This window comes from Typopeltis vanoorti, chromosome 21 (genome assembly GCF_054136105.1).
Source record: "Typopeltis vanoorti isolate ZY-2024b chromosome 21, IOZ_Tvanoo_1.0, whole genome shotgun sequence".
Lineage (NCBI taxonomy): Eukaryota > Metazoa > Arthropoda > Arachnida > Uropygi > Thelyphonidae > Typopeltis > Typopeltis vanoorti.
In genome coordinates, this window is record NC_143569.1 from 25,714,014 (window position 1) to 25,738,125 (window position 24,112).

The window sequence follows — 24,112 nt, forward strand, 5'->3', positions numbered from 1 at the left end:
GAAGCCTTCTGATGTGATCAACATTCCCGAGCCGCCAGCAGATATCACAGTGGTCTTCACTGGCGCATGCTTATGAAGCTACTGTACACTGACGAAAGTATGGATATAGTATTGAGGGTTTGAGGGAAAAGTTAAGGGAATTGAATTGGACAGAGATAAAAGGAAATTACGCTTTTAGCTACCAACAGCTTTATAGAACTTAACACGAGTTACCGTAGAAGTGTAAAATGCATAACTGAATTGATCAACCAAATAAGAAAGTGCGATAGTGTTTCGGGGACATGTTTCAACTATGATAATTATAAAGTTATTTGTAACAAAGCACTAAATGTAAAAGACTAAAAAGCAGTTGATGAAAAAATTTTGGCTAGGATAACAAGAAATAAAATAAAGAAATTATATGAATTTTATCATAAAGGAAAAGAGTGAATACCACTAGAGAACAGCAGAGGGAATATTATTGAAAAATCATAACACTTTAAATCTTTTTATTTATTTTTCAAAAGAAAATCTATGATTATAAATAAAGCTAATTTACTTTACATAGGTAATGAAATGAGAGATTTTGGTAAGTGAGGATGAACTTCAAAAAATATTTGAGAGTAAAGAACTTAAGACTTCAGTGATCGATGGAATACTCATCTTATATCAAGTAAGAAAAGAGTCAAATCTCTCACTTTAATGATATTTTATTTAAATTCTTTGGATTTAAAAGTTTCAGTGGACAAATATTACCCTAATCCATAAAAAAGGGATGAAAAAGTAATTTGGAGAACCACAAGTCTGTATGTTTAAAATCTGTTGTTAGCAAAATAACGAAGTTTGTTAGGGAACCCTTCAGGGAAATTAATATGTCAATAAATTTATAAGTGAATCACTATTCGGTTTTAAGGGTAAGTCATGTTTATCAAATTTGGTTATTATGATACTGTTACTAAGGGATTAAATGCAGGAAATAGTCTCCGCATAATATATTAGGATTTTCACTTATTACTACACAGATATAGTACATTAAGGATAAAGTACCGAAGTGGTTGTAGAAGGATGGGAGAGAAAGTAATCGTAATGAATGGTAATACTTTATAGGGAGCTTCAATATTGGGTCCACTGTTCTTGTTATCAGTGATACTAATAATTAAATTAAATCTAATCCCGAAATATTCAAATAACACTGAATTAGGCAGGACATTTAATAGTGAGGATCAAGGGCAATTGCTTCAGGGTGTTAAGCAGGATATTTCGTTGGTTCGAGAAATGGCAAATTAATATTTTACATTATGAAACGTCTAGTCCTTCACCAACATAGCAAAAATCGAAGAATAAGCTTCTTCAGGGTAGGGATCAACTCAAGATAAGGACTGATTAACAGAGTCCAGTCCAATATGAAGTTAATTCGCAGTAACGTTGTCAGTACATAGGAAGATGTAATTATTCCATTGTACAAAATAGTATCTTCGTTTAGAGTATTGTCTTCAAATTTGGATTCCATATCTTATCCCTTTGGACAATATTGCAGAAGGAAGGTGAGTGACAACTCCTAGGAAGAAGGGAATCGAATCGTGCTGCAGGATAAATCTAATTTTAAACTCTTAAAGTTTAAAATTAGATAAACTAGAAAATAAACTAATAAACGTTATTAGATACTTTATTGTTAATGCATGCTATTCAAGTTCATCTAAGGTGGCAACTAAGATTGTCACCTTAGATGAAGTTGAGTCTGCATGTAGGATAACAATAATAACCGACAAGAATCAAATGTTTGTACTACTTATGATTAAATATTTTTACTATTTTCAGATTTCGCTCAGAATGGAAAAACTTTACTCTTCTCAAAAGATATCCTAGTTTTACTTTTTACCGCCAGAGGGATCTCAAACTAACCTTCTTGAATGTTGCATAAAAACTAAGATAATTCTTCACCCACATTCTGTTCATTAATCATGCATCTAGTCGAAGTATTCCAACATCCAAATATCCACCTAAAAACAAAATTTTTTAAAGTAAAAAAAGCATATTTAAACTATACAGATTTGCCAGTATTATTGTGACGTGCTTTCTGGTTCACGTCATATTGCTTTCAATTATTTTTAACAACGAGACTTTCTACGTGTGCTTATGCACGCTCATAGTGGAAAATCTTCGTTTGCAAATTAATCACTAAACCGATACTTGTACTTACTATGTCTGTGGTTTCTTTCCTGGGAGTGTTTCCTAGTGCACACCATCACGGTAAGGATCACGATAATGAGCACGGTCCCTGACACTACCACTGGAATCATTAGTGTCAAGTTTTTGTGGAACGGAAGTTCGGCTTCTTTGCGCACTAAAGCTGGAGAGGAGGTGACAGCTGCAAAGCAAATCAAACGTCCACGGTATTAGAAGAAAAATAGTGTGTTTAAATGAAAAAAAGAAAAAATGTTTTTATATATGCGAAACATGTTTAGATAATGAGCTATTATCAGAAATAACAGTTGACTATCGGCAACACGTTTGACAAAATGAATTTCTAAGGATTTTTAAAACTCATTTTTGGCAATTGATTGAATCCTTACAACGTACTTGACACGCGACCTACGCCCCAATGCGTGCCACGTGTTAGAGCCCACTGGGTGACGTTGACATGTTGTGATTATCAGAAGTACGATATGAGAATATTTCATTATTCATTTCTATTTATTTATTTTCCATAAACCAAATGGATTTGCCAATAAATCTGCCATCTCGCAGCAACCGGAAGCCGTTCCTTTTCCCTTGGAACCGACGGAAGTTAAATGTCACTTAAGAAACATTTATTTCATGTTAGTAGCCATTGATGATGATCACAGCCACTCCTATAAGGCCGGGCAGAAATACAATCTGTTATTAGACACTTGTACACATACGGTAGGTATATGCACGCAAAGGGATACTAAACGAAGCAGGACTTCTGAGAATGCGTGTTATGGATGCTGAGGTTATGTTAGCTTTTACAAGGTGTATGGGGGAGAGGGGCTGTATTTGAACTGCTTATGGCGTGACTCCGATGGTTTCGTTTGAATTGGACGCAGTGACCGGACGAGAACACTTTACGTTTATAGCTAAGCTCCGGTGAAATTCTGTTGCGAATGCCAAGCACGGTTGATAAGTTATAAATTACCATTCTGTACGAATGACGTATCCTTTATAGCATTTTCATCTAGTTCTGCATTTCGAAATTTCTCAATTTTGAGAAAACTGCGTTGTGTGTTTGCATTTTAGCAATTTAATACACCTTGTATTTGAGTGCTTACGGAATATTTTGTTGATTATAGAAACTGTTATTTAAATCCAATTACGTGGAACTAAGGATATTCTGAGCACCAAGAATACATTGTAGCTCTGGTTAGAAAGTCGTTTTATAACGATGGTTTTGTTTCTCTTCTTCTGTCAAGGATTTCATTTTGTTTGCGTATATATGTAACTGAATGCAGGCTTTATCAATTTGATTGATACATGGTTAATGACATTCGGGTGATTTATTGTACTGTATACAGCAGATCTAGAAGCCCTTATGAAACTTATAAGAAAGCAGGTCAATGATGGCGATAACAGAACAAACTACAGAACTTCGATTATGTACATATGAAGTATTTGCAACTGCATAAAAATGTATTTTGAGCATATATAAATATTTGCTTTTCTGTGCAACCCCGTTATTTAATGTAACATGTAAAAGTTCTGGAAAACTGCGATAGTTTGGGAAGATGGCGTACATCTAGAATGATAGACTCTCACAAACAAACAAAATTTAGTTATCTTTTGACGATTCAAAAATGACAGCATGGATGTCATTATGTTCAATTATAATTATGGAGGTTACAGAAATAAGTTAACCGAAAAAAATTTTAATATAGAACTTTTTTGTATCTCCATGTGGATTTGCAACATTGTAACGAGAAGAATAATAGTTATTTGATAGCACAAGTAAATTTCATTTTGCAATAAAGGAAATATTTATATTAAAGAGAATGGTTTCTTAATTGCAGAGATTACCAGTGCAACCAGCGAAAAACCATATTGCGATATTTCTATCTAAAATAATTTTAATATATTTTGTTTAATGTCTGCATTAATGAAACCACATGTTTCTGAGAGTAGTTTCGTAGTAATCTGAACAAACGTTGACTTATTTTTATCGACCTGCAAGTGTATGTATTCAAACTTTTTTTTTTTAATATGCAAAACCGGGAAATGTGAAGTTTTGGAAATAGCTAAGTAGTGCACAACTTATTTCTCACTCCAAAACTACCCTAGTTAGCAAACCATATCTTCGTGCTATCCCAACGCATTTTCCAGCGTCGCGAGGGTAGTGTTACGTGCCTAGATCCACATGGCCAAGTTGGAATGCGTGACGATGTTCTAGCACAATCTAGGATTTCTCGAAATCTCCTGGGTCTAGACTGTTATTCTGTCGAAACAGTCTTATTCAGCAAAAATACCCAACTGTCGGGTCCATTATTTCTAACAATTTCATACTACCTTTGGCAGTTTTTTTTTTTTTTATCAGAATGCTGCGAAAAGATTTTACTTTCCCGTATGGGTGCTTGTTCTTGGAATAATGCCACATTTTATGTCATTAAAAATTCAGTATTAAAAACTTTTACGTTCACTTGTGTAATTAACACATTGCAAACTGTAAATGTATTATGTGATCAGTTTTATAATTTAATATATTACAAAACTGAGACTAGTAGGAGAATTCGAACTCTGCTCAGAGTTCGATATTTTTTAAATAACTTTTTTTTTTAGAGAAATGAATCAGTTTCATATTTTAAGTATTATCTCTGCTATATGAGAGGGAGGAAAATAACTGAACTAACACATTAATTACGAAAAAATGTTAGGCACTTTCCGTGTTTCAAAACATGGTAAAATTTAAACAAGTTTAATTTAAATGAAAATATTTCGTTTAACCTAGGGAGATAACCTCTGTATTATTGAATTATAATTATAATTCAATATTATAAAAATCAGTCGAATTTTAAAGGAGTATTAGGAAATGTCGGTAGATGGCGCTACATGAACTTAACTAAAGCATTTCAAATTTCACGAAGATAGCAAGTTCACGATATTTAAAGTTTGTATAAAGTAAATGTTAAAATTTTGTAACCTATCTACGCATATAAATGAACTGGAAAAAAAATTAACTAGATCCGAACGTGTTTGGTAATAATTTCGAGTGATACTTTGACAATGTAGTCAGAAATTCCGATCTAACAGAATATTTCTAAGACTAGAAGTTCTATTTACATTCGTTAATGAATATGAATATGCAATCCTCCATATTAAAATTCAAAATCCTTTTCACGGAAAGCACGATATCTGCATGGTCTCGTATATCAAGCATGCTAATCATTGCTTACCACAAGTATTCCATTCTATTGGGAATAAAGATGGCCAGATTTATTCCATCAGATAAAATTTATTTTAATCTAGTAAAGCAACTGAAGTCGTGTTGTGCTGTGTGTATGTTGCTAGGTACATTATTAGGACAATAATGAATAGCTAATTGAAGAATATGGCCCAAATTTACAATTTCGGACCGAGTATGATGCTAATGACTGCCTCTTTATGGCGCTTTCTCTGACATGAAACAAATTAGTAATAGGAGTTTGTAGCAAAGACATTCATATACGCTAACAAGTCAGCCTGTTGGTATATTGTTAAACTGCCTTTTATCCCCTTATACAATGACCTACAACTCACCTGATACCATCATCCCCAGAGTTCTGAATTGGTACTCTCCTTGTGTGGCTCCAGCATCGCTGTATGCCGTGACCATGACGTTATAATCTCGATCAGGAGCCAGATTAGTGATGTCTATTCTTTCTCGCCGAGCTTCTATCCGATCGGACACAGCTATCCACTGCCTTTCGTACTTGGGTCGATATTGAACGCTGTAGTGTTTGATAGGACACCCTCCTGGTTGCCAGGAGTTAAGATGGAGCGTCACCGAGGTAATATTTACTGTAAGAAATACTTTTTCTTGTGGAGACATCGGAGCTAGAAGAAAGGAAATGCGTATGTATATACACGAAACATATACTTTGCAGTATTATTAGAAATATCCACATTTTAAAATGAAATTGCTGGGTATTGTAATGTATTTATAAAACACAGATCAATTCTTTTATAAATCTTCATAGTAGCAGAATTGATTACTGGATTTTTTTTTTTCCCCCCACCGTGTATTCATTTTCACTTAGTGAATGTTATCAAACAAAGGAAACCAAAGTGACATTTTCCTTCAAACATATAAACACCCACACATACACATACTTTTGGTGACCGGAACAAAGAAAATTATTTAGCATGAATATTACACGAGGAAAAAATTGCAACCTGGTTCGAAATCAGTGAAGTAAACATTGGTTCTAAAGTTTTATTGTTGATTTTAACTTGGACTATGCCCCCCCCCCCCCAGCTTATCAGGATTTTTTTTTGTTACATATCCGGCGAAACATAAACTCTAAGTACTATTTAGCGATAAAAGTTTATTTTTTTTCAGTTATAAAAAAATAAACAGCAGAATACAAATATTTGATTACTATGTTATATTTACCGTAAGTTAAAGGTAAAATACATATATGAAGTGCTTATAAATACTTAATTTCCTTTTCTATCCATCTTTGCATGTCTCATTGAAGAGGTCAACGGTAGTCACCATCATACTTAGTATAGTTACTCCGTCACCATGATAATCTGGTGGCATCATTTACGCCGCTCCTTACCTACAGATTTTCAGAAAGCAACCATTTTTTGGCTGCATGTTATAAGTTGCTCAACTAATTCTTTATAATTTTTAAATATATCAGTGCTTTGGAATCCTCCAACAGCACCTGCGTAATTTCAGGGTTTCTGGTTCTACTTCAACTATTTCCTAATTCTTCATTTTCTCTCATTTGACGGCGAACAAATATACTTTCATTATGTTTTGATTTTTGAATGTTTGGAAATGTTAGTAAGGTAATGATTGACTTTTGTTCGTCGCTTTATTAGAAACTATGCAGTAGTTGGCAGAAATATTTTCTTTGGACAACGAGGGGCTTGAATTCTTCTGTTCCGTCTTCCTGATGTAAAATCTTTTCGGGATAGGCATAATGTTATATCCTTGTTCCGTTTTCCGACAAGTGCAATCCTCAGTCTGTGTTTTGTATATCTTCCCTGCACACCCTGAAGTAATTCAGTTACAATAAATCTACTTTAAGCTTATTATTATTGCGAGAGACCTCCAGGGAGTCCGCGACTCATCGCTTATGTTGGTAGAGTTCACAAATAAAAATAAGCGTTAGTCATTCGGAACATGAGCATCCAAGTTCTCTATTTACATATTTACATAGTAACTAACTTTATTCTTTGTTTCAAAATGAGGAGATATGATTTTCCTTTGTTTCTAAAAACTGAAACTTTTCTTCATGAAGCTGATAAGTTCCACTGTTGAAGACGAGATCAATTAAATTCAGATTATTTGGATAGATTCAAATCTATAGCACTGTCTTTGTTAATACCAGTGTTTAACAATACCGCCAATTAGATGAGGTTTGCTGAAGACTTCAAAAATGCTTTCATCTGACTGCATTCTACCTACATGGGAAGCGAACGGCTCATTGTCCGTCTTTGGAGCAAGTATCCAAAAATCGAGTGAGATATTTCTTTATGGCAGATTCTAAGTTTGCGTACGATATCAAATGTTGTACGAAAATGTTTGTTTTTCGTAGAAAAAATAAATATATTAATGAAATTCTTTACGTGATTTATTTTGTTCAAATTATTAACATCGTAAAAGTCATAGGCCAGTCGGAATCCATTTAGTCAAATTACAAGGAGGTAAATAATAATGAGCCCATGTTTTACTTGGGCCTCTGTTTCACAGCCAACATGAGTATGCATTCCATACCTTACAAGTGATGCAGTGTTTAACATTTGGAACGAATTACACACACACAAAAAAAGATGGACCACCCGTGCCTGTTTTACAACCTCCAACTTTTAAATATGACATAATAAATTCCAGGTACGGAAGTTACGATAGCATATTTATTATACTAGTAATAATTTGTCGAAGTGTATTTTTTGTATGTTATCTGATAGGCTAAGTATTCTGCTCTTAGGATCCTTTGCGAAAGGGATAAATCTTGACTAATTAAGAAGAGGAGAGAAAAACCTTTCGCTAATTACACAGCCTAAAAACCATATTGAATCCGAGATAAAATCAGATAAAACCAAATAAACTTTATTTTCATATATAAATATTTTAACCTTAAAAACGATTCTCCCACCTTCTCACATTTCCAACTTCGAAGTGTGCTTTGATGAAATGAGATCACCAAGAAAGGAGATGGAATAATTACGCCTGAGGACAAGACAATGATAAATGATCTAACGCTTCTTCATTCCCCAAAGAGGACACTCTCTTAATTCGGACGGTTTTTCGAGATTCGGTTTCATTATCGCTGAAGTAGTGTACGTTTCCATAGTGCACTAGCAAGATACGGTGTTAGCTATAATTAATATTTATTGGCTTGTGTGTTCTACAGCCGATTTTTTTTTTTCAACGCCTGTAAGATTCTCTCAAGACAAAAAAAAAAAGTTGGATGAAAAACAAAGCCAAGATAAGGTTCTTTCACTCGATAATTAGAATTGAATCTCTAATGGTCTTTTCTGAATACTGAGAGTAGAATTCACCACGAGCTTATACAGCTCAGCTTAAAAATAAATGACAATATAAAATAATTCGTTTAATAAATCTCATAGGATGAAGTGCACCTATTTTAAATACCACTTGGCTAATAAATTGATTATTAAAAAAATTCATGTGCTGATACAAGCTTGTGGGTCCCACAGTAATTAAACTGATGTAAAAGTAAAGTATTGTACGAAGGTGTGTATATATATATATTTTTTTTTTTATTATTTTTTTTTTATATTTTTTTTTTATCTTTATATAAGTTCTCTATAACACTACATATTTATTTTAAGCATATATATATATATATATAATGCGGGAATAAACGTGATTTGAACTGTAGCCGAGAACTAGCACAAACTGAAAATAGTACCTTCTAAATGAACAGATTGTAAATCACAATCTCTTATTGTAAGTATAAACGATTAAAAAACGAACAGATTTTTAATCGGGTATATTTTAACTTAAGTCTGCGCCATAGAAAACTTAAGTTGATAGTCTGGGTCGATGTGTGTGAGAGTGAGCAACGAATACGCGTGAGTTTTTTTAACATTTATGACTAATAACATACAGAGAATTTATGATATATTTAAATGTGATTTTTATATGTAAAATATTACCTTCAAAATGTAAAGTATTTTAGTAACCTATCTTAGAGAGCTAGAACTAATTCCGCACTCCTACTTATCCTTTAAAAGGAAGTCGATATGCCACTTGAACTGATATGTTTGGATATTTGAATAAGTAGTAATCCCAGTTTGGTTTTCATCTTGTGCTCTTTCATCGTTGGAAGGCGAAACTCGGGAGCTTGTTTAAATTGAAATCTGTAGCCAATTTATCAAATTTTTATACATGCAAATAGGTTTACTGAAATGACTTTATTTAAGTTATTTTTTGCGTTTTTTACAACGATTTTTAGTATGATATTTTTTATGTTAAACAAGAGCGGGATATTATATGTGGAGAAAATATGAATTATTTTTCTACCACATATATATATACACACACACACACACATCACATCAAACATACCTGCACCCTTAGTTCTCACGCTGACTGGCGCACTTGGTTCTCCCGTTCCAAGACTATTTGATGAAGTCATGTACAGGTGATAACGAGTTCCGCAACGCAGGCCATGTAGAGTGTAACTTTCTGTATTTCCTGGTAGAGTTCTCTGAGACCAGTCACCTCCATCAGACTTAAAGTGAAGCGAATATTCTAAGGAGAAAACAAAATATCAACTGTGACAGCATAAATAAATGCGTAATTGCAGTCTATAGCTATTTACAATGCCTTTCCGCACCGGCATTTAAAATTACTTAAAAAAATAAATATTCATTGTTTTATTTTTGGGTAGCAAACAATTTTCTAGAGCCTATGCAGCTCAGTCGGTATAGACGAAGCGATTTGGCTTGAAAGACCTGGGTTCGAATCCCATTTATATGAAGAACCTTTATCAGGGCTTTTAAACTGATGAGTTAGCCTATCTGATTACGCAGGTGAAATAGCTTTTTCTTCACGAAAACACTGGTTTTTGGTCCTGCAAAACGGAAATTCCTGCAACAGACGAAAGAATACTTACAGGCATAGGGCTCACCATCTTAACTTCGAATTACGGTTACGAAATTCAAGGATGCTTTGCAGGTCGTGGGCGCTCATGCGCCTCTTAGAACCACTGATGACGATGAAATATTTCTGTTTGCCTCTGTAAAGTTTAAAAAACGTGACCAAAGATTACGAGAATAAGCCTTTGGAATGAAAATTACCTTATCTATTGCTATCAACTCGAAACAGTGTCATTATGAAAGATACAGCATTCAGAAATGAAATTTGCCAATGAGAATGTTTAAGTCCTTAATTTCTAGCTGATCAAACAGGTCAGCAATCGTTCATCTAGTAGAGTTTTGAGTCTCCATAAGACTAAATAGCATTTCTGTAGTTACAGCGAACTTTTTTTTTTTTTTTTAAATCTAGGGACAACGTTTGCCTACTTCAGGAGTACAATAAACAAGAGAAGATCCATCCACTTACTTTGACTTTCAGCGATTTTATTTAGGGGTTGAATGAAAATTGTCCTTGTAACGCAATAAGAAGCAAAATATAAATGGACTTCAGGGACTGTGAATTATTCCAATATTTTCAAAAAAATAGTGACTTAAGCCTTTTTCATCCTGATAGTATTAATTTATAGAGGGAACTATTTCAAAGCTAGCTAACCCCGACTTAGAGCAACTATTTTTGACGTTATCACAAAGTGCGATTTGCTGGGATTCAGATCAGGAAATGTGTTTTTAATTCTGCAGGACGACAATAACACAGGTTTCATATACGAATCCAATTGTCTAAGTTGCATTTTCACAATTTAAGTGAACACAGCAATACTATTTCGGAATATTACACGCCCTCCTCAGCTTTCGTGAATCTGTATACTCTGCGACATCTGGCCAAAAAAATATTTTATAATTTTTATCTTGGAACTACTAAGGCATTACGTAACATATGGAATAACCTGAATGAACCTAAGCAAAAGAATTACTAATCACAATTAGGTTGGAACTAACACAATAGATTCTTTGTCCTTTCCTACAAGCAAAGGAAAGTTTACTCTTCTGGAGTGTGTCTTCTGTTACTTTTTGAAGTTCTGTTATCATATTGCCACCGTAACGCTAATGACTGGTATTTCCCAAGATGTAAGATGTTTTCACCCTCTTTTAGAAGGACCCCTACCTCATCCCTTCTCTGTAAATCTTATTAGTAATTTTCTCGTGCGACTTTGTCCACTGTCGAAGGTGACAGTGACCAAAACAATTAATTAAACATGACATTCTCAAGTGATAATTAAGCCTGAGTCTTTCCAGATTTTTTCTGTGACTTCTGTCATTGTTAGTTTGGAGAAAGTGGGAGTGTTATCCTTCTCCATAGTGCACAAGCACAATCGTGCATCACGTGTATGAGTATGTTAATTACAAGGATTTCGATACTAAACTAACCATAAAGAAATCACGCAGATTTTGTTTTCTAATTTTTTTTTTGTAATGAACAAAATTTTGATTTGAAGAAGGAATTATGGGAAGAAATATGATATATTCGAGATAATTTTTTTTATGCTACGAAGAAATAGAATAAACAAATTGCTTTTAAATGTAGACAGAATAGGTCCGGGATAAATATTTTTTATTCTTATGCTACGAAAAAAACAATTTTATTCTATACATCTCAAAGAAATTTCTTTAAGATGTATGGAATCATTAATTCTATTTTCTAGTTGAATTTAATTTCTCAACTATAATCGCACTTTTTTGTTTACATAGAAAGACTCATCATTATATGCTTTAAGCAACATGGACACGAAATAGTGCAGAATTGCAACCGGTGTGGTTGGGTTTTTCGTGGAATAATTAAGGATATTTTATTTTACTTTTAATAATATGCAACAACTAATTCATGTAGATTACGTTGGAACAAATGTGATATTGCATTTATGCGATCAGTATCAGTCCTATTTCTTCGAAAAGACCAATCCCAACTCAGGTCGTTAAAAATACATTCCCATCAAAAATTCAAGGCTATTATGGAAGCATTTATTTCGATTTTCAAAAGTAATGTTTTCGACAGAACGTTATTTCTGTCATGAATTTTGGGTGGTGCTACAACTTCAAACCCGTTAGGCAACGCCCACGGGCCATGTTGAACTATTTTTCCAAATGGAATATCGATACTGATGCTAAAAAAAAAATTGTATCTTTATTTTCATACGCTTTGGTAGAGCTGTCGAATTTCTTAACGATCGAAAATCTTCAGCACAGTTTCAGTTTAGTAATAAATTAAGGCCAGTGCATGCAATTACTGACTACCCAACTGCAAAATTTCTAGAATGAAAAATCCAAAAATGAAATATACTAGACTTCCTTTAAGGTCACAAATGATGAAAAGGAAAAGAATCAAAGGCAGATTCATACTTACGCAACCCAGAAGTGTTATTTTAAAACAGTATTTTAGTATATATTACGAAGTGAAGTGTTGCGTTAATTTTGTACTACCTAAGTAAAGTATTGCTTACTTTTTACTACTTAATGTATTTGCACTTTGTCCTGTCTAGTGCGGCAGCTGTTGTATGCACATCATTGATACTTGCACTACTGCACATTTAGCCATTACAGTCAGTGAATTGAAAAATGTTATCTTGATCTAACGATAGAGATGGAGTGTCTAATATTTCCCAACATATTGTCTTCCATATTCATTGTAGATCGTAATCCGTAACCTATTTTTTTGCTAATTTCAATTTTCTGGAATTCTTTTTATGTCTAATTTTATTAGACATAAAAAAGAATTCCAGTTGATTCAAGTTACGATCGTTTTTTTATATAAAATTGTGGAAATTATCTACTTTTCATTTCGCTGCTAATTCAAATAATTTTCCTAATTCAGCGCCTAAAGTAATCTCAGTTACATTATTCTTACTAGGTTTATATCTGTGCGATCGTCCATAGCTTCATTTTATTCAGAAGATGTGTGGTTTTTAATCTACAATATTGTCTATTAAAGTGTCAATTTGTTATGCTATTTATGGGGATTGAAAAGATTTTTTTTAACGTGTTTCTTTTCAACATTATTACAGAGATTCCTAAAAATTTTAAACTATCTCCACTCAGAGTTGTTTTGTTTTCGTCTATCTTTAGTAAATATAAAATGTCCGACAGTTTAATTTTATTATTATACGATGAATTAATATTTAAGATATTACATTAATAATAAGAAAATATTATCACATTTTAATATTCTTATTGAAATAAATTGTGGATCCTCATAAATTTTCTGTTACTTATTTTTGGTATAAAACATGTATTTTTGCGCACTCAGTCCGAGACATACAAAAGTCAGATTATTCTCTAGATCCTGCGTAGTTCAGCCGGTTTCGACGATGCCCTTTAACAGGAAAGTCCTGGGTTCGAATTTCGTCTAGACCCGAAACTTTTATCATGGCTTTTCAGCTGAAGGCAAGTTAGCCAGTCTCACACGGATGAGGAACGATTTTGCATCCAGCAAAACAATCCGACCAATAAGAACACGCGCATTTAACAGGCACAACACACTAGCGTCATAGCCTGAGTTGCTTCGGCCTTAAATCCAAAACAACCAACCGATCAGATTATTCTGAGGGGATTTTCGGAAGAGTCGTTCTTATTGGTGTTGATTTATCATTTGACCCATTGGTAGTGAAGATATAATGCGGACACTGACTATAGAATGATGTTTATGTATCCTAATGATGAACGTTCAAAATTTCAAGCATTACTTATATTAGGCTGTAGCAGTGTTGTTAAATATTCGTCCAGTTTATACATGTAGGAAATTATTTTTGTCTTGTATCTAATGAACGTGTTCAATTTGTCTACTCTCTGAGCAGTACGTACACAATGTTGAAACAAATCTTTGAACATCCTTGTTTTAAAATCAAATATATCTATATTGCATTCGTCACATGTGGCTTATACTGCTACATAAAGAGATCTGCCCTAAGAGTCGAATGTACATTGTATACGCTATAATGAATGAGTGTTGTAAGGACTTAAGTATTATTTCAGTGCCATGTCAATAGTCCATTAATTTGCTCCTGATTTGTCGTTAAAACTATCTCAGTATCAGCTGATAGAAATGCTAGAATACAACCTCGGCCAAGAAACACAGAGACCTATGAACAAAAGGTGGTATGGAAATCTTGCAGTTCGATGCAGAAATGATAAACCAGAAGTTCACACGAACATTGAGTAAAGAGATTCAGTCCGTTTTTACAAAAGAATTGTATATGAGTAAAATACTATGAACAGCGCAACTACTAGTGCGAAGAACATTGGTCTGTAAGGCATTAAAATTACATGACAAGGAGCGATGAATCACACTGCACCCTTTCATGATCGAATGGGCCATTGTGGGTGTGGATGTGATGGGGTTCCAGGAAAACGCGTTATGTATGTCCGAGTGCATTTTCCTCAGGCGTATGGCTCTGGTAGAGCGGAAGTTTGAAGTGTATTGGTTCGGAGCTGTTTCTTTTAGAGTGAATTCGAATCATTGGTTGTGAGTGGGACAAGGACGATGGGTATACAATACGTCTAGTAATGCAATGCTTGCTACACTATAGCAGCTTTAAGGAAGAACATTCGCAGATCGCTTTTTTCAACGCTTCAATACACTTACTACAGCGTGGTTTTAAAGAAGATATTATGGAACAACTTGGCTGGCTGCACTGTTCAGATCTCGATCTACTCCAACACTTTTGAGACTTAAGTGGAATGTCAGCGTGGATCAGACTAGAACATCCAATAATATTGTGGAATGAAAGAAAAGTGCTCCGACATATCGGGCACATCATCAAGTGATAAGAATATTTTTAAAAGAATAGAAATGCGATCACGATAAAAAAAAAGGTATTCCCACTCTTTAAGTGTTCAATTTAGGTTCTTGGAACTATAATTCTGCCATATTCGTGAACATAGTGTATGTTGCTCTGAGACGACATTTCTCTTTCTTCTTAGAGTACTATTCACCCATCGTTTGAATCAAACAAGTTTTTTTTGTCATGTTTTTTAAGCTGCTGTTCCTATCATACTAAAGGTTTCACTCACTCCTTTAGACTGAGCAGGAACCTTCAGCATGATACTGCTATTTGTGAGTATCTGAAGGATATCGGTTCTATATTGGTAAGCATTTCTATAGGCCTGTGTGTTCTACAAATTTGGACTGGCTCTCATTCTTTTAATAGAATTACTGTATCTCGTACCTTCTTTCTTCTTGACCAGCTTTTATTGCTTTTTTATGGGAATATGCCATGGCAGAGACGAGTGGAATGAAGTAACTGGTTTAGTGTTTCGAGTGTGCATTAAGAGCAACTGGGATAGTGCACCTAAAAAAAAAAAAAAAGGAAGAAAGATTTCGAAGTCTTTTCAGGATGTGGAGAGAAACTGCATCAAAACAAGTTTGGCTATTTTTATTTATCGGGAGACTTATTCATGTTGGATTTAGAGCGAGAACGAGCACAAAAGGGCTTATTACACCACTAATCGAATTTTGGATCGCAGGATAATGGAAGGCATAGAAATAATATGGCTATGCACTATTTAAGCTGCGAAAAGTAGCTGTAACTCACACACACTATGGCCCACACACACACTTCAAAAACTTAAGACCCGAAATATAAGCTCTCTTTTTGTGTGTGTAATAACAGCTACTATGCATTCATTGCGCTGGTAGTGTACAGAGAAGCACTTATAATGGCTCTCACCCAATACCTGTAACAAACGTGCACGCATTTACCATAATAAAAATAATAAAATATTTTTTATTGTTGTAACAACATTAATGTTAATTTTGTACATTAATGTTGCTTTGAAAATACTTTTTGAAACAACAAGCGTCGAAAAAAAGATGTAAAAGTATAAATATTGATAACTATTACTAAAGCAATAGTTTTCGGTATATTGTCTTCTTAATAAGGCATAGAAAAATATCAATAATTACATGAAATGAGTGGATTGCACTATGTCAAAGGAAAGAATTCTGAAGAAATAACAGATGAATGCTTACCAGTAATGGTTGACTTGTCCTTGGAATCTTTTCCCCACTTAATGTCAATAGTAGAAGTTGTTGTGTCCACTACGGTCAATACTGGAGATGTAGGTGGCGCTAGAGGTAGACAAAGAGAAGAAAAATATTCATTGTCATTTTCACAAGGATGTTAAGACGGTTTAGAGATTTAAATTTATAATCATTCTGTTTTAAGATATCTATTAAAGAACAATGCTATTTGATATAAAAGCGAATTTATCAAATGATAAGGCACCAAAATACAGGCGTCCGTCAATTACTCGGGGGGAGGGGAACATGAAAAGTCAGGTACATTGTGTAAAAAGTCATTGCGTCTGGTTATCTTATAGAAACAGTGGCGCTGAGCAGTATATGCAAATGAACCAATAAACGTGGCGTTATATAGTGGTTTTCCATTTCGTGTCTGGTGAGAACAAGACATTTCATGATAGTAAATTTCTTGGATATGATCAGAACATCATTTAACTGATAAATTCAGGTGGCAAGCCATCATAAGACCAGAGGTTGTCAGGTGGTTGCATGCGAGTGGATCCGTGCTTCATAGACTGTGAAACCAATTTCAACAGTCACAACCATCCCAGAGGTAGAGTGAAGGAGGGCCACTGCTACAAGTGCAGTGGGTGATCGATATCACCGATTATCTGCTCGCCGAAACAAGAGTGTACTCCCGAATCAGCTACAATCTGACCTCGCGTCGGATACAAGAACATTGGTATCTCCTTCCATTGTACGTAGAAGGCTTCAGGATAATGGGTTCTATGCTAGTCAACCAGAAGTCTGTGTGTGTCAATCCCTACGCCACAGGAGAAAACGTCCGCAAGACTAATCGAGTTGGTATAGTTATAGACGATTCCCAATTTGCTCTACAATGCGATACCAGACCTGCTACTTACAGAGGTCCTGTGCCCATATGTTTGTCCGTATGTAGGTGTGATAGGAGCAACATTTAACATACAAGACGATAATCCCCCTTGTCGTTGAGGGAAGCTCGTGGACCAATATCTGAAAGAAGAGACTGTCGTACGTATGAACTGGCCAGCCGGGTGTCCTGACTTTAATCCTATTGAGCATGTCTGGGTAGATATGCTGCTGCCCTAACACTCCTTTTCAAAACTTTGAGAGAGAGACTTAAAGGTGCTTTGCACGAACAATAGTTATTACCTCCTGAGCTCCTGGACACGATTATATAGAGTATGAAACATCGTTGAGGGCTGTATGGCTGTGAGGGGCTGTCCATATTCTTTATTGAGGCACATTGACAATCTAATTTCGATCTCTTGTTTTTGACCGTTGTATTCATGTACCCATTTGTTATAATTGAACTATTTATTTACAAAATTTCCGGGTGTTTCTTTCGCATATATCATAGTACGTTTCATCGAATTGCAGAAAACTTCATCATACAATTTTTGAGTTATCGTGATTTTTTTTTTCGCTCCTTAATTTATGAAAACCAATGCATTTAAAAAAACATCTTATCTAATTAATGCGTAGCATAGTCATTCCCATTGGAATGATCGAATTCGTTTTTGTTTTTCTAAGGAAGAAATTGTCCTTTTGTTGCGAATTCTGTGGTGCAGTACTTCTATGAAAAACCAGTGTGTCAGATCATTCGAAGATTTCCATAGAGTAGAAGAATAGGATGCTGATTTTTTAGAGGAGAGTATAAAAGCTTATAAAGTTCTTAATGATTTGGTAGACTGATTTGAACGTCTTGATCTTCCAGATGATTTAAAAAGATTTTCGAAGTTAGAACAGGATTCCATCCTTCAGTTCATTCTTATCACTTCATTTAGCTTTAGAAATTTTAAATTTTGAAAAGTAAAACATGCGCTCTATTATATTTTGTAAACGTAAATATGATTGGAATGTTTATTCCACAGGAAATAAAATTCTTGTGTTTAGATTTCTGCTTTCCTTTGAAGTGAGTTCAGCAGCGTCGTCTTCCCCCCCCCGCCCTCTGTGTGTGTGTGTGTGTGTGTGTGTGTAATTTACATTAGTTCTAATCATAATGAATTTTCCATGCTCCCGGTGGCTCTTATTCTCCCAATTTACGCTTTGTTCTAGAAAAGTATATCCGAAGAGAAAGAATGGAATTTCGGATGTTAGCAAATATTTAAATTTTCATTTTATTTTAGATCTTCTGTCAACATCTTGCAAAGAGACCCGAACAGTATCTGTTGCTTTCACTTTAGTCGAATAGTTTAAATTTCACTCATATTCAAATCTTCACTGGTGTTTGTTAATTTTTTTTAATGTAATCGTTTGCTTCCTAAATTTTGCAATAATAGTAAATGATAAATTTGTCATATTTATTATTAGCTGAGAGAAAAGTAATTCCATAATGCATTTTAAAATCATCTGTGTATCTTAATAAATTTATGCCAAAATAAATAAATTTTTCATTCGATTTCTATTTACCTTATACAGCAAATTATTCATTGGAAATATAAATCGATATCCAGGCTCATCTAAAATGCAAATAGTGTTCCTTACATAATAAGCTATCATTACTTTTTTATTCTATTAACGAAACGTTCATGTATACACTTAATGAGGTGATTATATTCATATACACATTAATAATTGATATGTCATTATCAACTTCCTGAATACAGTCTGTCTAGAAAAGTAAAATAATTTCACCTATGTTATCAAAGGGCTTCAAGGGAAATCTCAGCAGTTTAGGGAATTAACCAAGAAGAGGTTATGCATTGTAACGTTTAAATAAATTTTGTATAAGCACAAATTCAGCACCACTTCGTTATGGAGAAAAATAACATTAAAGAAGATATACTGATTTGAAGCCCACCTTTGAGTTAGTGTCACTATACTTCTACGTAATCATTGACTAACGCATAGAAAATTAGTAGAGAAATTCAAAATGTGAGTTTCGGCGGTCGTTATTCCAATTTGTCCATAAACAATCCAGGGAGAAATCCAAATACTAATGGTACAGGAATGTTTTTGAGTTCTTGGGCAGTTGTGCAGTGATCAGATGGATCTAGAAATACCCAAAGAAGAAAGAACTCGTGATTGTGAGAAATGTTTATATTTGGACCAGTTGATCTTTATACAGAGATGAGAAAGTGCTACCACATTTTAAAGCGTTTCAAATTACACCGGATGCTTCAGCTTTAATTCTTATTTCTATTCTGATTGATATTGTTATTTTCACCTTATCACCTGTGCTTGCATTATGAGATACCAAGGCAAATGATGTGAAACTATTCTTTCTTTTTTTAATATCGCACACGAGGGGTCAAAGATCTATTGCATAAGAGTGCTATGTGTGGGTAAGTGATTAAGAAGAAAGAGGTACCTTATTAACGTGTTTCTCAAAAATCTGGAAGTTGTACTCAACAGTACGGGAACGCTGTTGCGAAGACCAGAGGTGGATTGATTGAAAGAAAATATTACATGTTTTTCGATGTGACTTAAGAGTACCCCAAAATCACTGAATGAATGTAATTAGGCATCGTTAGTGACTAGTTTAAATTATTCGATCTACTCTTTGGAAAATCCATGTCATGTTGACACCATTATTAAGATATAACGGTCTTGCCCAATAAAGAAGCAGTTTTTATTTTTCTGATATTGTAAGTCAGATCTACAGTGTAGAACAATTATTTGTCCATAAATTAAAGATACCAAGAAATTATATATTTGATTTAATCCTTTATCCAAGTTTAAGCAAACAGAGTTTGCAACTGAAGTATCTTCAGAACTGCGGCAACTCGTGGTAAAGGTGCTATGACTTCACATCACTTGCATTGGTATCCCATAATGCAAAAAAACTCCTTGCTGACATGTATAATGCTATGCATTATGGGAAGGGTCACTACCTAGACCAGTTTCGACCTTTATTCAAGTCTCATCAGTGGGAGCCAGATCCACAGGTGATTCCAAGGTTGAAGTAATGCAGAAGTCAAATTTTTATATACGAGTTGCCAAAAGATGTCGCACCTTATTATTATAATACTCTGGATTGGAGACCTCAATTAGAGACTGGATATGAGACCTCAATAAAGGTCAAAAATCAAATCAAAGTTAGTACTTGGAGCATTTTTTATGACTCCACCCACTAATGCTCTATTTTGTAAACTTAGAAGAATGGAAAATCAATCTACTGCAAGGCTTAACTGTCCGTTCGGTAGAACAGATTGAACAAGAGTAAAGGGATTCATTCGCAAACAATACGGTTAATTATATCATGATTGATTGACGCGATTCCCAATGAACAATATTTACATAACTGCAAAAAATGGCCGCCAGAAGTTTTCGCTATAATGAAAACATTAATCTCTCATTATTAAAACAGACATTTCCGTGAGTTTAATATTAATGCATTAACTGTTCATACAAAAACACCTCGTTACACTAGACTTTAACTGTATCGCGAAAGTTTCGTCCATATCAGTGCTAATTTGCCGGCCTGGTTGGCCGAGTGGTTAGCATATCCGCTCTCATTCCAAAAGGCTGCGGGTTCGAATCCTGGTGGGCGGTAGACGGCGTTGGTGTAGTTGCGGTTCGTCGGTGGATTGAATGGTGGAGACAGAGTTTTAGAGTAGGTGCCCTTCTTCGATGAGTCTTTGGACACCCATGGAGGTGTCAGCTAATAATAATTTATTATGGGGTCTTCCAAATTTCATGTATTAATATAAAAAAAAAATACAGGTCTGATATTTGATTCAAATATCAAACCTGTATAATTCAGTGTTGTTCTTTGCTTGAATATCGTTTCAAATTGTATTTTGGTGTATTAAATAAGTTGGTGCTGTTTTAAATAACTAATGAATCAATAGCTTTTACCGTTGAAAGAATATAAACACTGATTTGGAAATACGATTTAAGCGATCTTAATAAACTTAAGAAGAAAATAAGTTTCTAACGAAAATATCTTGTAGGTTTAGTGAATCATGAATGAATCCACGCCTTCTTAAGGCTGAGGTAATCAGTCTTAGTCGTGGGTTTTAATATTCCTCTCAGAAAACCAGTTTTTCTTCCGTAAAATGGGGAGGAAAACATTGTAAGAGATACGAAAAATACACTGTTTTCATAAAATAAAAATGAATTTGAAGAACTAAATATGATTAAAAATACACTGAAATTAAAAAACGATTGTTGGATTACCAAATTTTAAAAAAAATCGATGAAAATTAAGCGAGAGAAGCAAGACAAGGAAGGATCCTCTTGTGTATAATTTATTCTAAACAGGAAATGAAACATTCAGTGAAAAGAAAGAAGGCATTACTGTAAATAGAGAAATCATTAATAACTTGAAATATGTGCAAACATCATCCTTCTTGCAGAGTTAAAAGAAAGTACACAAAAACTTATTAAAACATCTTTAGTCAGAATGAAAAATGAATTGTGCAGTTCATATTAAAACAGTAAAAGAAAATACTGCTAAATTGAAGTAATGTAGAAGAACCCATCGCATATTAAACATTTATATAATTAAGTATAATTATCTGAAGCAGTATATTATAGACACATCATTAGCAAAGAGAACTTGAGTATTAGACCTTGTCCTGGAGGAGAAGAGACAAGATAAGACCAAATATCTCATTAAACACAAGTTTATAGAAAGGAATTATAATTTTTATAAGAATGAACTTCATACTCTCTCCGTCTTAAAAAAAACTATTACAAAAGAAACACAATAAACACCTATCAGAATAATAATTTTTCAACATTAATTGCGCTGAGATTCAGGATTAAAATTTATGCACCACCTACAGAAACTGCACTGATTTAGATTTTTCTACAAAATCACACATCAGGACGATATCAACGTACTCGTGATTCTATTATTTTATTCCATTAAACTTTTTGCTTTAATTACGTTTTTTAATTAAACTTTGCAATCCAACTCAGGTGACTTCATGAAATCAATTAACCATAAGAGCTTGTTACTTTGCTAAATAATATATGCTTAAAACTTAATATTCAGCTTTACAGCAAGTTTTGAGTATTTAAAGCGAGGATATTAGCTCAAAGAAATGCAAGTTGATTTAGGCTCTAAGGAATTACACTTCTTGTTTGAATTACAGTGGTGCAAACGAAACAAGTTTTTAAACTAATTAAGAGAAATTAGTTAAATTCCTCCCAGTGCAGATTTAATTTGTCACTTCTGATTTATTTACATCCTATGAATCTGCTTTTTTTTGTTGTTGTTCTAAATTAAGAGTTGTGTTTAGCGATGTGCACGTGGGATTCGAATATTACATTTCATGCAATACTAACTTTCTTAGTTTTAGTTCGGTTGCTTAGACACTCACGATTTCTAAAAATTAGGAACCTACGTTGTTCAGACTATGTCGTGAGTGTTAATAACGGCATTTGTTTGGCTTTTCTCTTAGTAATCCACTATTATATAAAGCAGTCTTCTAAAACACAAGACAAAAATGATCCCATAAAAATTACAATTTCTTCTCCCCCCCTCCCCCCGACCTATCGATTCACTGTTATTCTTTACTTCATAGTGAATTTTATTGTGACAGTTTCATTTTTTTTTTCAATAAACGCTGCCGTTAGATCCGGTGATTTTCAATTCAATCTTTCCATCTCTTCTTTAGCATTGCAACAACAGTGTGGTTCACTTATCACTGAACACACTGTAGCACAGCTATATTTACATTAGGGCAGCAGCTACCTTTATTTAAGATTGACTATTATTCCTTTTCAGGTGGTCGTGCTAATCTAATTTCCCAGCCCAACTAAAAAGAAAAAAAACGTACTGGTAATTACTGAAGACGATCTTCTACTGAGCATCTTTCTTCCTTTTCTACTTCAATGTTTGGAGGTTTCATAGGAGGACTAGCAATAAACGGGATCCCATTTTTTATTATAAGAGCACGTGGTAATACTGAATCGATAGCGACAATTTAAATATACTCCAACTCAGTCTGTAAAGTTGTTTGGATAGCTTTAGTGTGTTCTGGAGTGAGGATGCTTCTATTGAAGTGTACACCTCGTTGTAGAAATGAGTGACAAATATTTGAAAAGACAAACCATCAGATTTTAAAAAAAAAAAAAAAACACAAATATTTCGAAATAGAATTCTTGTTTAGTTATATGATTCAGTATTGCAGCAACTGAAATGCGAATCTTTTCTATTTATAGTACAGTTAAACATTGTATTTCAAGAGATTGGTTACTTTATTGTAGGATATCGTAGCTCGAACTTTTAACGGAAACACCTTACTTTCTTTACGCAGTAGTTACTAGAGAACATTATCAGTATTCTTATCTCTTGCAAACAAAAATCAAAGAGCTAATAATACAAGTAATGCACGAACGGCTTTCTTTGTCTCTCTGCTTTATTTTTTTCTCTTCATAAAGCTGAGAAACAACTTGACAATGACAACCAAAATGGGGAAAAAACATCTTCCAATATAAAAACAAATTCAAAAATACTTCAATTTCTGCTATCGCTTGAGATATTCTTAATTATAGTCGCATCACACTAGCAACGTTTAGAAGATCAAAACTTGAACTAATATAGGGATATCAGTGTCATCAAGAATGTGTGTTCCGTCCTTTTTTTGCATCATCATATCCGAAACGAAAACCTTTAAGAAAAAGTTTCAAAATCAGATATCCGAAAAAATGAGTTATTCTTTTTTTTCTAGGATTCTTTCACAAAAACTTTACTAAGATTTTAATTAAACGATTAAATTTCTTCATTATATATTTTTTTCTTTCTGAACCTTTTTATTTAAATGGCAGATTACTATCGCATTATTAACAACACGATGATTCTGAACAGTATATGAACAGTAATACGAGGAAAAGATA

General features: G+C 33.9%; 1 protein-coding gene across 1 annotated transcript in view; it reads right to left on the reverse strand.

The window, feature by feature from the left end:
- LOC150094683 (cell adhesion molecule Dscam1-like) overlaps window positions 1-24,112 on the reverse strand; it is a 216,207-nt gene that overhangs the window by 39,905 nt on the left and 152,190 nt on the right. The window contains exons 18-21 of the mRNA XM_090411621.1: window positions 16,289-16,387; window positions 9,737-9,922; window positions 5,738-6,021; window positions 2,180-2,372 (exon numbers count right to left, since the gene is read on the reverse strand). Of these exons, the coding sequence (XP_090267747.1) occupies window positions 2,180-2,372; window positions 5,738-6,021; window positions 9,737-9,922; window positions 16,289-16,387 (762 nt within the window). The remainder of the gene's footprint in view (window positions 1-2,179; window positions 2,373-5,737; window positions 6,022-9,736; window positions 9,923-16,288; window positions 16,388-24,112) is intronic.